Source organism: Sceloporus undulatus, chromosome 4 (assembly GCF_019175285.1).
Source record: "Sceloporus undulatus isolate JIND9_A2432 ecotype Alabama chromosome 4, SceUnd_v1.1, whole genome shotgun sequence".
NCBI classification, from domain to species: domain Eukaryota; kingdom Metazoa; phylum Chordata; class Lepidosauria; order Squamata; family Phrynosomatidae; genus Sceloporus; species Sceloporus undulatus.
The window spans coordinates 46,702,491-46,718,001 of record NC_056525.1 but is presented as its reverse complement, the minus strand read 5'-3'; the positions used below and the strand labels follow the sequence as shown (position 1 = coordinate 46,718,001).

Sequence of the window (15,511 nt, the reverse complement as noted above, 5' to 3'; positions counted from 1 at the left end):
CAGATAAAGTTGCAGTCCTGTGTTGTGTACCTTCAGGTTGTTGTTTTGTGCCTTCAAGTTTCTTCTGACTTATGGTGACCATAAGAGGAATCTATCAAGGGGTTTTCTTCACAAGATTTGTTCAGAGGGGGTTCACGTTTGTCTTCCTCTGAGGCTGAGGATATGGCTCGCCCAATGCCACTCAGTGGGTTTCCATGTCTTGGTAGAGGTTCTGACCCTGATCTCCAGAGTCATAGTCCAGCTCTCAGAATACTACATCACTTTGGCTCTATGCATGTGTACATGGGAGCGATTCAGCTGGACAGCTGTTTTGGTGTGAACAGGGGCAGACTGCTTATGTAGCCTTATCTGTCAAGAATATAACTACGTTGACAATACTGTATATAGTTTAACATATATCACTATTTAGTGTAATTGAATGACATTATAAATTCATAATGTCTCTGGGGGAAAGACTGTATTTTCAAAACACAAGATTTGTTTGGTTTTTTAAAGGTCATCTGGATGCTAATCACTGAGGCTTCTTTTTTGTTCACATGAAATGATCTTCATTTTTGTTTTCTGTATCTTTTTTGTCCTGTCCTGCCTTGAAGTTGTTGGGTTTTTTCTTTTCTTTTTCTCCAGGGGTGGATCTTGATCAGACCAGAAAAGCAGAAGAGCAACAAATGCTGCAAGATGCACGGCAATGGCTAAACAGAGGGAAAATTGAAGATAGAAGACAGCTCCGAACTGGTGCTACTGCTCTCCATGTAGCTGCAGCTAAGGGCTACTATGAGGTCATGAGGTATTGATTCCTTTTTGTTGTTTTCTTGGGCCTCTCCCTTTTCTTATAATTGGTGCTGTACTAATTGAGTTCCTACAGAATTTTGGTTGGGACTTTCAAGAAGTGCTGTTCAGGCTTTGTAATGACACTTTATTTCTCTCTTTTAATGCCATCAGGTAAGGCTATAGTGCCCTTTGAGCAAGGTAGCCTTGATGACCCCCCCTCCTTTCTGGAAGAAGCAGTCTACACATATTGAAAGTTCACATTATGCTTTAATTTCTCTAAGGAAAGTACAGTGGTACCTCGGGATACGAATTACCCAGGTTACGAATTTTTCGGGATACGAATAAATCCCATAGGGATTTATTGTTTCGGGTTACGAAGGTTTTTTCGGGTTACGAAAAAACCCTGGCGCTGTTTAAATGGAGCCGCGGCAGAGCCGCGGCTTTTTTTCCCATTAGCGCCTATGGCAATTCGGGTTACGAAGGTTTTTCGGGTTACGAAATTAGCCGCGGAACGAATTAATTTCGTAACCCGAGGCACCACTGTAGAGCTAAGGAGTGTGTGTGTTTGGGCAGAAGGTGCTGCTCTAGCCTGCTAACTAAATTCCAGCAAAGCTCACTGAGCTTAAGAAGGATCCCAAATTTGAAAGTTCCTTTTTGCTGCTGCTTCTTCCCCTTTGCAGGTCCTCTAATTACTTGTTCCAGGCATTCAGTCTGTCCCAAAATGGTGCCATTCTGAGCCACAGAAGTGATGCCCTGATCCCAAACCTTGCAATAATTTCCCAACCACCACTACTACTAGCAAAAGACATGGCTAAGAGAGTGAGTTCATGTGAGCAGGCAAAGAGTGGGAGATATCACTACACAAAGTGATCAGCAAGGCTCTGCAGGGGTTTTAAGTCACACTGAAAAAAACTTCCATGCAACTCTCATGGTCCTATATACTGCTAGTTCCCCTTGTTTGTCTTGTGACCAGTACTTTCACTGAAGGCCCCTGCTGCCCCCAATTTCCCTCACTGCCATCCCCCATATCTTTCCACTGCTCCCAGGCAGTGGAGTACCACCCACTTTGGGAATCACTGCTGTAAGTTTTATTGTTGTTAATTGTATCACCAATACTTCTGTTTTAGCAAGCATATTAATGTATTTTAGGTTTGAATGGTATCTTGAGGCCTTTATGGTTCCAGCAGGCTTCCAGTGTAAATGAAACTGAAAGATCCCAGTATCTTTTGAATCTAGAGTATTGTGTATCATATTTAGATATTTTTTTATTAAGAGATTATATGCTAATATATGAAGTTATGATGTTAAAGCAAATCTCATTGTAGTTTCACATCTGTGCACTGCCCTTTTGCCAGTAAACTCAAGACAACATACAGTACTTTTTTCTTTCCCATTTTATACCCATAATGATCCTGTGAGGTAAGTTCGACTAAAAGTAGAGACTGGCCCAGGGATAACCAGTAAGTTTCATGACTGAGTGGGTACTTTGCCATGGAATTCCCAGGTCCCAATTCAGCAATTTAACCACTATACAGTGCTTCCTCGCCTTACGCGGGGGATCCGTTCCGGATCCCTCCGCATAAGGCAAATTCCGCCTATGCTCGGGCGCGCTCGGGGCGCAAGAGGCGCACGCTCCCATTCAATTGAATGGGACGTGCCGCCCCTCCTGCCCCACGCGCGCGCCGCGGCTTAAACACATATCCTCAAGGCCGCGTATGGCACGGGCTCACTGTACTACAGTGGATTTCCATTGAAAAAAATAGGTCGGATCCAGAAGAACTTGGTTAAACTTTGGTTCCATTAAAATTATCAGGACATCCACAACTTCACTTGGTTCCCATTGATAGCAATATGATTTATATTCAGTTTACAGTTGATTTTTACTGCAGTCCTGTATACTGAATTCATACTCAGAGGGACTTTCCAATGTGTAAATCTGTATAGCATTGGAACTTCAGTCTTAAGCTGAAAGCAAGAAGCAACGTTATTCATGGAAAACAACAAAACTGCTTTCTAATTTTAGCTAATTTTTGAGCAATTTTTGTCCTTTATTTTCCTATTTTGAAATTTATCCCAAGCATTTACTGAGGTTTAATTTTTTCTCCAAAATGAGGAATGGGGAGGTAAATGAACAGTGTACTTTCTCCATAAGTGCAGTAACATGTAAGTGGAGATGCTGTAGGACTGACAGTCCCTGGTTAAATCACAGTAGGGAAGCAGCCTTAATTGCCATTTAGAGCATAACTCAGTGTTTGCCCATGTAGTCCTCTTGTCCTGTCTCTAAAAGTGTTATAGAAGGATTAGGACACCTCCCTCTAATTCAAATGTATAGAACATGTTGAAGAAAAAAGAAGTGCCATCCTAGTACAATGAAGAGAGGTGGGTGAAGTGAGGAGGAATGAAAAAAATTAAACAGCATCAGTTAATATTGCAGTTTTTATGTCCAGTGAGAGGAACTTTGGGGCAAAACAAGTAAAGTTCTCAGGTTTAGTTCCCAACATTTCTAGGCAAAGGAATCTAGAGCATAACGCTAAACCTTACATTCTGTAGTGTTGGTTTAATCGATTATTTGCTGAGAGGTTAATGCCACAGCTTCTGCTTTTTCTTCATAGATGTCCTTCTGTCTAATGGTTTGTTAGACTATAATCTGTGCTTTCTGACTCAGATATCTCCAGTGCTTTGCTTTACAAGGATCCAGTCACTATTCCCACTTGTATGATGTAGATTTTTCAAACTTTTGTCTTAAATCTGACACCTTTTCACTTCCATGAGCTGGGTATGTTTTTTCTTTCTTTCACAAAGTGGCTGCTTATGGTGTCTGTTAGCTTACAACATTGAATTGCTGCCATTTTTCACTCACTTGTTTTCCTCAGGCTCTTGATCCAAGCTGGGTTTGATGTGAATGTCCAGGATAATGATGGCTGGACACCACTCCATGCTGCTGCACATTGGGGAGTAAAAGAAGCTTGCTCTATCCTGGCTGAAGCACTCTGTGACATGGACGTCAGGAACAAGCTGGTTAGTGGGCCTTAGATTAACAACATGGTATCAGAAACACACACACAAACAAGGAACTCTCCCAATTCTTTGATGGACAGCTTCCATTTAGAAATTCTGACTATGTTTCTTGTCAAGCCAAAGTGCTATATAATTGCATATATCTGATTCTTGCCAACAGCTCAGCTTTATTCAGTAGCCAGGAAGGCTTCATTATGCTTTTTTTTTTTACTTACTTTAACAGCAGAGCAGTTGAAATGTTTTTGAAACAAGTGTTGTTGAAAATGGGAGTTTGCATTATTAAGTCTACTTCTGTTTTCACTATAAAAGACGACTCAAGGCCAAAAATGTAAGCGAGAACACTGTTTACCCCTACACTTTCTAACAAAAAAGTTTCTTGGTCTACTAACAGAACTTGAAGGTATGAAAGTGGTCTAGTCACAGATGAAAATTATAATAGTGTATACTTTGAGCTGGTCTTAGTAAATCATAGACCTTGTTATTTCTTTTATATTTTCTTATTACAGTGGGCCCTTGGAATCCACTGTGGTTTTGTTTCAGGACTCCCCTGTGGATACCAAAATCTGGATGCTCAAGTCCCATTAAATACTGTGGCTTAGTACTGTAAAATGGTGTCTTTATATAAAATGGAAAAATCAAGGTTTGCTTTTTGGAATTTATATATTTTTAAAATATTTTCAAGCTGTGGATGGTTGAATGTGGATAAAACATCCATGGATATGGAGGGCCAACTGTGTGTATAAGGAGTGCCTTTTTCTTTTTAAAAAGGTATTTTATAAGGAGCACTTAGTCATCTGAGTTTTGGGTAAAACAGTGAAGTTTAGATTGCAGCATGTTGCACTGAACTTGCTCTTTAATTTGCAGATGTTATTTTGACTTGTGGCCTGTTAATTAAAAATTAATTAATTGAAGTGCTGGTCTCTAGGTTTATTTTCCAGTTATGAGAGGTTTTGCTTGGGAAATAGATAGTCCACAACTACAAATAGACTAATTTTGGCTGGTCATGTATGCTTGGGGAAACTGGAGACTTCATTGGCTTAATTATGTCCTCTTACAGTAAAGCAAAGAGTAGTACAGCCTTCTTCTCAGAGGTTCACTACCCAATTTATATCTTTCCATTTTTAGGAGCACTTCTGGATGAGAATTCCAGATTCTGTGGAAGACAGAGCATTTTTTCTAGCATATGCTTGAGATAATTTTTTTTGGATATGTACCACACTGACGTCTGACTTGGGGGGTCACATGGAGGCTTTGTATTGACTTGACTGACTATGTCTTCATGTAATAATTGGTAGACATAATTTTCTTCTCGTGGTCTCTGCGAATCATACAGATGGGTTGTACTGCGCCTGCGCAGTGCTGTTCAGAAACTTCTAGAATCACTGGGCAAAGTAAACTTTGCAACATATAAAAACTTTTTGCCGGTAGCTCTGCCCATCCCTTTTAAAGCCCCTGGTTTTCCGCTCTTTCCCCAGTTCCTTTTTTCTGCCGCGTTAGCTGCTTTGGGAACCCACCAACAAACCCTGTATGCGTCCCCTGAAAACTAAGCGGGACCGAGGGTCCGAGCTTGACGCCGTCGTCCCCCAAGAGGACAAGGCTAAGCATAAGGACTCGAGCTCGAAGAGGGTCTCGGTACAGGAGGCAAGCTCCCGAGAGCAAGGCCCCCAAGAGGAGACACTGACCCGCCGAACCTGCAGAAGGCTCTCCCCACTTTCAGTCACAAGTCGAAGCCTTCGGTTTCGACGAGGTTTCTGAACACGGCCAAAATAGAGCCCATTCCAAGTCCTCTGTCAGCTCCCATAAGGAGGATTGTCGGGACACTTCAGACTCTCTTCTGCCTCCCAAAGAGCAGGCCTCTCCTTTGGCCCCTGCCACAGTCAAGTTGGCGCCGTCCGCCCTGGGTTCCCCTAAGACGGCTTCGGTACCGGCCTCGGTTCCAGCCTCTTCAGTGCCAGCTACACTGCAGTTCATGCACTAGGACGACAATGTCAATTCTACCACTCGGCCTCCTCGTTGTCCCTTCCCGACGCCTCTTTCAGATTATCTTCCACTCAGCCCAGGTGCATCACCGGGAGAATTCGGACCCGTTCTATGACAGCGAGATGGACAGGTATTTCGTTGCTGTCATCAAGGACATTGCCTTTAATCGGATGTCATCAAGTCGGGGGTTCCTCCAATGCCTGCCACCGCCTCCAAACCAGGGCGGCCCTGGGGGTCACCAGGACACAAGCCAGCAGGCAGGGTGCCTGTTGGGATTCCCAAGCCATTTCCTCCTGTCTTGACTGCAAATGGAAGCCGGTTAGCTCCTTCTGTAGAGCATGAGACTCTTTATCTCAGGGCCGTGGATCCGAGTCCCACGTAGGGCTGATATGTTAACCTCGCCGCCCTCCGGTTCAGGCGACCGCCGTTACCAACTCCGATTCCGAGTCAGATGACTTGTATGGCTCCCATGGCATCTATGCTTCGGATGAGGCTTCTGCTCCTCAGTCTCCCCGGGAGCTCCATCTCTCCAAGTGCGTCATCTTGATGGCCAATGCCTTGGACTCACAGCTGTCCGATGTGGAGGAAGAGGTCAAGGACCCTGTTGAGAAGAGGACTCTCCCTCTATTCCCTTCCTACTGTCTCTGGATAACAGTGCAATGCGCCCGTGGGGCGCTCCTGCTTCCTTGACTGGGTCCTCTAAGAGCTGAGATCAGGGATGAGGCCCGCTCCACCGGGGGATGCCCCATCACTTCAGCCCACAATGCCTGGCTTCAGTGGCCCTTCAGAGGCATGCCTGACTCCGCGCATCGGACCCGAATCCAAACACTTAGGCAGCCATTGAGGATATGGCGCTACATTTAGCGAATAAAGGCGATGTGAAGGAATCCCAGTATGTCCTCTTCCTTCCAAACCCCATCCAAGAAGCGCCTACGGCACTGTCAGAACCAAGGGCAGAGATCTTTCCAACAAGACCACTCTTACAGCGGCAAGACACCCAGAGGCAGTGCTGCTTTTCACAGTCTTCCTCTTCTTCTGGCCGTCGCCAGTCCCCTGCGCGGTACCGGAAAGATCACCGACAGGATACCTACCAGGGCAAGAAGAGATCCTGTAGGCTTCTTGTGTGCTTCATCCTTCCTCCCTCCACCCTCCTGGATAGACTTAGGCCCTCCTATAACACCTGGGCCTCTGTCACCTCCGACTCGTGGGGTCTACACATAGTCTGCTGGGGTTGCTCTCGAATTCCAAGAGCTCTCACCAACGGAAGCTGTTGTTTACACCACCCCCTCAGACACCTTCTCGACAAAGTACGCGTTCTGTTATCTCACAGCGCTATCTCGCCTATTGATTCTGATGAGGCCCCTGTATGTTCTTCCCCAGATGCTTTGCGGTACCAGATTTAAAGGTGGAATTCCCTCAATGCCTTCTTGCTGTACCATCGGTTCCGTATGGTAACCCTTGTTTCCATCCTCCCCTTGCCACATCAGGGACTTGGGTCCTCGACCATCGACTTTAAGGTCGCTTATTTTTTCATGTGGGGATCCGAGAGAATCACCGGAGATCCCTTGCCCTTGCCATCAGTTCCGACATGTACCACTACAATGTCCTTTTCTTCGGCCTCTCCACAGCTCCAAGGGTTTTTCACAAATCAGACTCATAGGCACCATCCTCGCTTCCAAAGATTGCGGCGCCTATCTCCCTCCGGACCATTTCCTGTCTCTGTGCCTACGTCAGGTCCTGCCTGGCACACAGATGGGTAAGGGCGCCAGTTGTTCAAGTGTCCCTGGGACATATGGTTTCCACAACGTTCATCATACCGTGGGCGAGGCTTCGGTTCCTACCGCCCCAGTCATGGTTCCTGTCGGTGTTGGTCGCCATGGAGGACCAGCCTTCCATGTGGCTCACTATTCCAATGCCAGTCGCCCGCTCCCTTCAGGGGGACTTGACTCCCGCAACGTCTATGTCGGCATGCCTTTTTTGCCGCCTCAGCCCCAACTAACCCTATCATGGGCGTTTCCCTGGAGGGTTGGGGTGCCCACATGCCTGGGGCAGTAGTCAAGGACAAGTGGTCCCCAGACGAACGGTCTCCCTACACCAACACTCTCGAGATGCTTCTTATCAATGAGGCCTTGTGAGCGTTCAAATCCAGCCTCTGCAACGAGGTAGCCCAACTGTTGACAGTCAGTACTACTGTGTACTACCTGAACAAACAAGGTGGCACCAGATCCCGAACCTTACTGGACTCTCCGGATCTGGGACTAGTACATTCCAAGACATATTCTCCCCCAAGCGATCCACCTGCCAGGGGAGGAGAACGAGTTGGCAGACCAGCTCACTATGTCTCCTACTGTCTGCCACGAGCGGAGGCTCCATTCCGAGATGGTCAGCAATCTCTTCATTCAGTGGGGAGCTCTCTGAATCGACCTCCTAGCGACTACTCGCAACAGCCACTGTCCCCAGTTCTGCTCCTGGGCGCGCAGCGAGAACTCCCTCGGAGACGGGTTCGGCTTCGCCAGGTCAGGAGAGATGTTCCATGCCTTCCCTCCATTCCCATTGATCACCAGGGTGGTGTCCGAGAGGACAGCGGACCGCCCGAATGCCATCCTGATCATTCCTGTGGTGGCCGAGACAGCCGTGGTTACCATTCCTGCTCCACCTCTCCAGGAGAGACCTACTCTGCCTTGGGTCCCGTCCCAACCCCCTAATTATCCGGAGCGTCTGGGTTTGACACCCGGACCTCGGGACCTTGCCGTTGGTAGCTTGAGGCTCCTTCCCTAGCTACCCTCCTCGGTATGGACGGTGATTTGGCTGCCCGGTAACCGGCTACCCGAAAGTCCTACTCTTCCAAATGGAAGAATTTTCTATCTTTCCTCTCAGAGAGAGAAGTCCTGTGTTTCCAAACGGAAGGATTCTCTCATTGTTCTTCTTGGAGAGAGGACTATCTCCAGTCCTGGTGACAACTCCATTGTTGCTGGAGTTCTTGATGGCGCTTTGGATGTGGACATGTGCCTCATTTCCATTAAGTGCTACCTTTTTGCCATTTGTTCTCATTTCAGTTTGATGGTAAATCTTCTTTCAGGGACCCTCTTAAGAGTTTCCTGAAAGGTTGTGACATGGTTTCTTCCGGTCTCGGTACCGCCCCCGGCTTGGAGCCTAGACACTGTGTCATCTGCCTTGCAATCCAAGCCCTTCAGACCCGTGGCTGCAGCAGACTTGAGACTCTTGACTTGGAAGACTACTTCCTTGTGGCCATCACTTTTGCCTGCCGTGCGGGCAACTCTGTGCCTTACGGAGGGACCATTCCTTCCTTAGGTTCCATAAGGATAAGGTTGTCCTCCATACCGACATGACTTTTCTGCCGAAGGTAGTGTCTGTCCTTCACATGTGCCAAGACACTGTCCTACCTATCATGGCCTCGAATCTGACTTCTGAGGTCGAACGCAGTTTGCACACCTTGGACATTTGGAGGGCTTTAGCCTTCACTTGGACGGAACTGCGGTTTTGAGTCGTTCTGAGAGACTTTTCCAATGCTACTCGGAACCGAAAAAAGGGCTACCTGTGACTGTACAGAGGTTTCTAAGTGGGTGGCTGGTACCATCCATCTCTGCTATGAACTGTTGTGCAGACCTCTTTGGTCCCATGCCACTAAGGCGGTGGCGGCATTGGCTGCACGCTTGAGTGGGATCCCCTTGGAAGATGTTTGTAGAGCTGCTGTTTGGTCCCAGCCCTTGACTTTCTTCAAGTGCCATAGGCTGACACCAGAGCCTAACGGGATGCAGCCTTTGGAAGGGCAGTGTTTGTTTCAGGTAACACTGATTGCACTGCTCTCCATGTGTTCCTCTGAAATATGTTCATTTCATTTGGTTCACATGTTCTGAGAAATATGTTTCGGCCGAAATTGGCTTGTTACGACATTTCTATGGTTCACATTACTGATGTTTTTACATTGGTCTTGCTTGACCTGATGTGTTCATATGTGCCTTCGTTTGCACAGGTTAAGTGTTATTTGAGGTACCAAATATGACTGACTCAGCTCTTGGGTTCAATATATTTATTGTGAAAAATAACACACTGTTTGAACCTTGCTTGGGTTTCACAACACTCCTTCTGCCGCTGACCTAAGCTTGTCAGTCTCAACCCACTTGTATGATTCGCAGAGACCACGAAGAAGAAGGACAGGTTGCATACCTGTAACAGTGTTTCTTCGAGTGGTCATCTGCGAATACATACAAATCCTGCCCATCCTCCCCTCAGTGTCCTGCTCTTCAGTGGCTCATTCTCATGTTGCTTACACGGCGTCAGTTGCGGAACTGGGGAAAGAGTGGGAAGCCAGGGGCTTTATAAGGGATGGGCGGAGCTACCGCCAAAAAGTTTCTATATGTTGCAAAGTTTACTTTGCCCAGTGATTCTAGAAGTTTCCGAAGAGCATTGTGCAGGCGCAGTACAACCCATTTGCATGTTTTTGCAGATGACCACTCGAAGAAATACTGTTACAGGTATGCAACCTGTCCATATCGCTGTGATTCTTTTGGATCTTTCTGTAATATTTGATAGAAATTCTGTGTTTGTGAAAATTCTGATCATAGATGGAAGACTAGAAGTTCACAAAGGAATTCCTTTCCCCAGTCCCTTTTTTCTCTTGAATACACATTTCTCCTGCCTAGTCCCCAGTGACCTTAACTGCCATTGAAGTTTTTTCTGCATCATTTCCACTCATGATCACAAGATAACAAGGGTTTTAAAGTTGGTTTTTCAAGCTCTAATTAAGAGGGATCAGGTTTTCAGTGTATTGTACAGATGTAGTCTTTGAAAACTATGCATGTGCTTGGATGCAGTGATATGTTGGATGAACACCAGTAAACCTGAGAGTGAATCCTGACAAGATTGTTGTTGAATAGGTGCTTCATAGAGCCAAGACTTGGATAGAAAGTTCTCGATGGGATAGCATTCTTTCTGAAGGAACAGATGCATAATTAGGTAGTACACCTTGATTCTAACATAACTATGGCCCGTTCCGCACGGGCACCCTAGTACGTGCTCGGCACATACTAGGGTTAGAAAGGGGTGTCCTTTCTGGATGCCCATAACCCTAGTATGCGCCGAGCGCATACAAAATGGCGACACCCATTCTACATGGGCGCCGCCATCTTGATGTAGCAGACGCTTAGCGTCCGCACGTCTCGGAGCGCTAATGACACCGTAAGTGTGCCATTGGCGCCTTGTGGCATCATTAGCGTGCCGCAAAAAAGCTGCTCGGAGGAGTTGCGCAGTTTGGCCACTGAGGCTCTTCCGCGCAGCAAATGAGGGCGCTTTGCAGACCGCCCACAATGGCACAGATGGACTTATTGGCAAGGAGTGATTATGCCCACCTGTGGCTGTTCCTAGATTGAGATAGCATAGCATGGTAATCCATGGTTCAATAATTTCTCAGTTGGAGTGTCATGTTGAGCTGGCTTGAAAGCAGTCCTGATATTGCAATTTATGTAGCTAACATTCTGTCTGACACAGTAAGGTGAGAGTGTGTCACTCAAATTTTAAGAAGTTTGCTCTTGTTCCTAGTGTGCCACCAGAGACACATTTTGTGGTTATGATACTGGTTTACAAAACCCAGAATTGCTATGTTCCAAATACCTAAAATGACACTTCTGATGATAAATCCCATGTTGCATGTTAATCTCTGCAGGATTGGCCCAGGTGCCATCAACAAGCTAAGGCCACAGGGTGGCAGTGGTATCAGAAGGACACTCTCTGTGATTGCTCCCAGTTTACTGGCATTCTCTTACAAATAAGATTCAGGTGCCCGCCACCCAAAACCCGTGACCTGTTAATGTTATCTTAAAATATTTCTGTTTTACTAGACCTTTTATAATTAATCTTTTAGGATAATATTTTTGTAGTTGCTTCTGCTACAAATCTTTTTAATTATAAATATGTGGAGTTTTAATTTAATTTTATGACAGGTGTATAATTTCTTTTGGTATGAGTTTCCTTGGGTGTCCATTAGGAGGAAAAGCAAAATATAAAACAAATTACAAACGAACAAATTGTGTTGAAGTCTGTGGAAACAGGAAAAAAGAAATTAGCAGAAAAAGGGGGAAGGATTGAGTTTTATCATCTCAATCTGTCGTAGTGAACATTTTTGTTACTACTGCTTTAACAAATATTTGTAAAAGAACTTAAATGGCTAAATAGTCTTTATGTTTGAAGGGTATTATTATTATTATTATTATTATTATTAACCTTTATTTATAAAGTGCTGTAAATTTACACAGCGCTGTACATACAATCTTTTTAATTGGATGGTTCCCTGCCCTCAGGCTTACAGTCTAAAAAGACACGACAAAGGGAGTGGTGGAAGGGGCCTCTCTAGTAGGATAATATATATAAAATGCATAGCAATACAGGAAATGATTCAATAAAACAGACAACAAAAGAACATCAAATAGCTAGTGACAATTATGCAATGCCTGGGAACGCTGCCCTGAACAGGATGGTCTTCATCTCTGTTTTGAAGCTGGTTAAAGAAGTGATGGCTCTTGCTCATGGGGGAAGAAGGTTCCAGGAGTGAGGGGTAGTGAGTGAAAAGGGGCGAATCAGAGGAAATCCTGGGTTGGGACAGCAGACTTTGACTACCAGAACGGAGGGCCCTAGTGGGAAGGTGAGGAGAAATAAGGTCTGATAAGTAAGGAGGGGCCAGCCCATGGAGGGCTTTAAACGTTGACAGCAGGAGCTTATACTGAATGCGGAAAGGGAGGGGGAGCCAGTGAAGGGATGCCAACAGAGGAGAGATATGGTCAGAGCGGTGGGCGGATGTGATAATGTGTGCAGCTGAATGCTGGACAGAAATTAAAGGACAGAGGTGAGAAAGAGGAAGCCCAGCCAGGAGGACGTTACAGTAATCAAGTTGTGAGACCACTAGGGCATGGACCAGGATCTTGGCAGTAGAGGCGGAGAGATAAGGTCGGATTTTGGCAATATTGTATAAAAAGAATCTACAAACCTTGGCTGTGGTCTGGATCTGAGGGATACACGACAGAGAAAAATCAAAGATAAAACCAAGACTGCGGGCTTGCTGGACTGGTTGAATAGAAATGTTGTCCACAGAGACAGAAAAGGAGTGTTGAAGGGTGGGCTTAGGAGGAAAGACAAGAAGCTCCATCTTGGACATGTTGAGCTTCAAACGCCGATGGCGCATCCACTGCAAGACAGCTGTGAGGCAAGACGAGACTTGCTGTTCAAGCCTTGGAGAAAGTTCAGGGGTGCAAAGATACAACTGGGTGTCATCGGCGTACAGATGGTAGGAAAAACCAAAAGAGCTAATGAGTTTACCTAAGGACAGTGTGTAGAGAGAAAACAGAAGGGGACCCAGAACAGAGCCCTGGGGAACTCCAACAGATAAGGGGACAGGAGATGAAGTCTGACCACCTGCAACCACTGCAAAAGATCTGTCTGACAAATAAGATCTAAACCAGTCGAGAACAGAGTCTGAGAACCCAAGGTCAGAGAGTATGTCAACTAAGAGACAGTGATCAATGGTGTCAAAGGCTGCAGACAAATCAAGAAGGATGAGAACAGAGTAAAGGCCATTAGCCTTGGCCTGTAAAAGGTCATTGGAGATCTTAGTGAGAGCTGTCTCTCTAGAATGCCTTGGGCGGAAACCAGACTGAAAAGGATCAAGAATAGAGTTGGCTTCAAGGAACTCAAGACAGCGAGAATAAACAACCCGTTCCAAAACTTTAGAAAGAAAGGGAAGAAGAGAAATCGGACGATAGCTAGACAGAGAGGAGGGGTCAAGAGAAGGTTTTTTCAGAATTGGGGAAATGAGAAGTCCGACGGGAAGAAGCCTGTTGAGAGAGAGAGAGATTGAAGATATGGAGAAGCAAGGGCAGAAAAGAGGGAGCTATGGAAATTAGAAGACGAGTAGGAATTGGATCAAGAGAACAAGTTGCAGGTTTGCGAGGGTGAAAGAAGATTATGAGCAGAAGACGAATCGGGAGGGACTATCTCAAAACGAATACAAATTCATCATTTTATTTCCACCAGTAGTAAGTTGATCTAACGACAATTATCAGTCTGTAAACACACATACACCACACACACACACACACACACACACTGCTCAATTGAGAACTAAACATTTTCCAAAGAAGACTAATCAGGTCACGAAGTTACCTTTGAGGTTTTTCCAAACACTAGAAAGGGAAAGATTAACTTTGAAATTATATTTCATAAACTTAAAGGATATATCTTTCATAATGTGAAATGCTCTCATTTGAACTTCTTCTGTTTTTTTCTTTGGTCATGCCATCAGGGTCAGACACCATTTGATGTTGCTGATGAAGGATTGGTTGAACACTTAGAGATGCTGCAGAAAAAACAAAATATGGTGAGTTGCAAGACATTCCTTTTAACTAGTTGAGATCTGGGGACTTGTCTGACAAGATTGTTCTGTTAGAGGAATGAAACCAAGTGGCAGTGTTCTTATGGTTACTGATAAGATGTTAACTATCTCACATATACAAGTACTAACATAGTACAAATAATACAGAAATTGTTATGGTCTTGTACAGGTTGAGTCTGAAAAGATTGGGATCAGAGGTATTTTTGATTTTGGAATATGTGGGATTTTGGAATACTTGCAGATACATAACCAGAACCTCACTATCGCTTTCTGGCAGGGTGGGGGGGCAGTCCTGCATGCGAAGTTCCTCTGTAGTGAATGAGTGAGTGAATGTGTGGGGAGGGGGAGACAGGCTGAACTTAAGCCCTTCTGTCTCAAGCTCTCGGTCAAGGCTCAGAGGGAAAGTGCTGCTTTGTAGGAGTCACTTCATGCCTAATACATCCTATTAGAAAAGGAGGAAGAGGAGGCAAAGACAGAGGCAGCTGGGACTTGGTAGTACAACTGCTGCCACTGCCTCCCCTCCCCTGGAGCAGCTACTCCTAAGTGCATACCCAGCCCAGATGTCATGGCACTCATAAGCTACTGCTTGTAGGAGATAGGTGTCTCCTTCTCCAGATACTCATTCATTTTCCTCTTAGATAGCCAGATGTGGTAGAGGCAGAGGTAGCAGTGGCTGTGGGGCACTCCCCAGAGTTGCTCGCTTATCCTGCAGAGGCAATGGTGCTGCACTGGGACTGCTGTTTTCTGCCCTCTCTTCCTGCAAGCACATCTGGCCACCTGGCGATTGAAGGATGAGTGAGGAGCTCAGGAGAGATGGGGGGTTAAGGATGCTGATGTTTAAAAAAGTTGGCAGATTTTGGAATATTTCAAATTTTAGAATTATGGATAAGAAAGACTCAACCTGTACTACCAATAAAGAGAGAAAACTTAGTACTTGTATATGTGAGATAGTTAACATCTTATCAGCAACCATAAGAACACTGCCACTCTGTTCCATTCATGGAAGGAAAGCTGGGATCTAAGCCATTCAGCTGAGCTGTCTGAAGTCTGAGATGAAACTCCAATTCCTGCTCGAGTTTACTGAAATGTTGCTAAATTAATGTTTCAAAAATGAGAAGTTTTAGAGGTGAGCTAAGGTAGTTTCTCTAGCAGGGGTAGGCATACTGTTCAACAAAGGATAGTGTGTACTTAAGGCAGGATTCAAAGATGTAGCCGTGTTAGTCTATGGAATTAGTATGCAGAGAGATCTTGTAGCACGAAGGCTTTCATGGCCGGCCTCCATAGTTTTTTGTGGGGTTTTCGGGCTATGTGGCCATGTTCCAGAAAAGTTTCTTCCTGATGTTT

The 15,511-nt window shown here is 45.4% G+C and overlaps 1 protein-coding gene across 1 annotated transcript in view; it reads left to right on the top strand.

Annotated features, from left to right (window-relative positions):
• PPP1R12B (protein phosphatase 1 regulatory subunit 12B) overlaps positions 1-15,511 on the top strand; it is a 184,912-nt gene that overhangs the window by 57,398 nt on the left and 112,003 nt on the right. Inside the window, 3 exon segments of the mRNA XM_042461553.1 lie at positions 625-784; positions 3,642-3,786; positions 14,078-14,152. Coding sequence (XP_042317487.1) covers positions 625-784; positions 3,642-3,786; positions 14,078-14,152 — 380 coding nt within the window.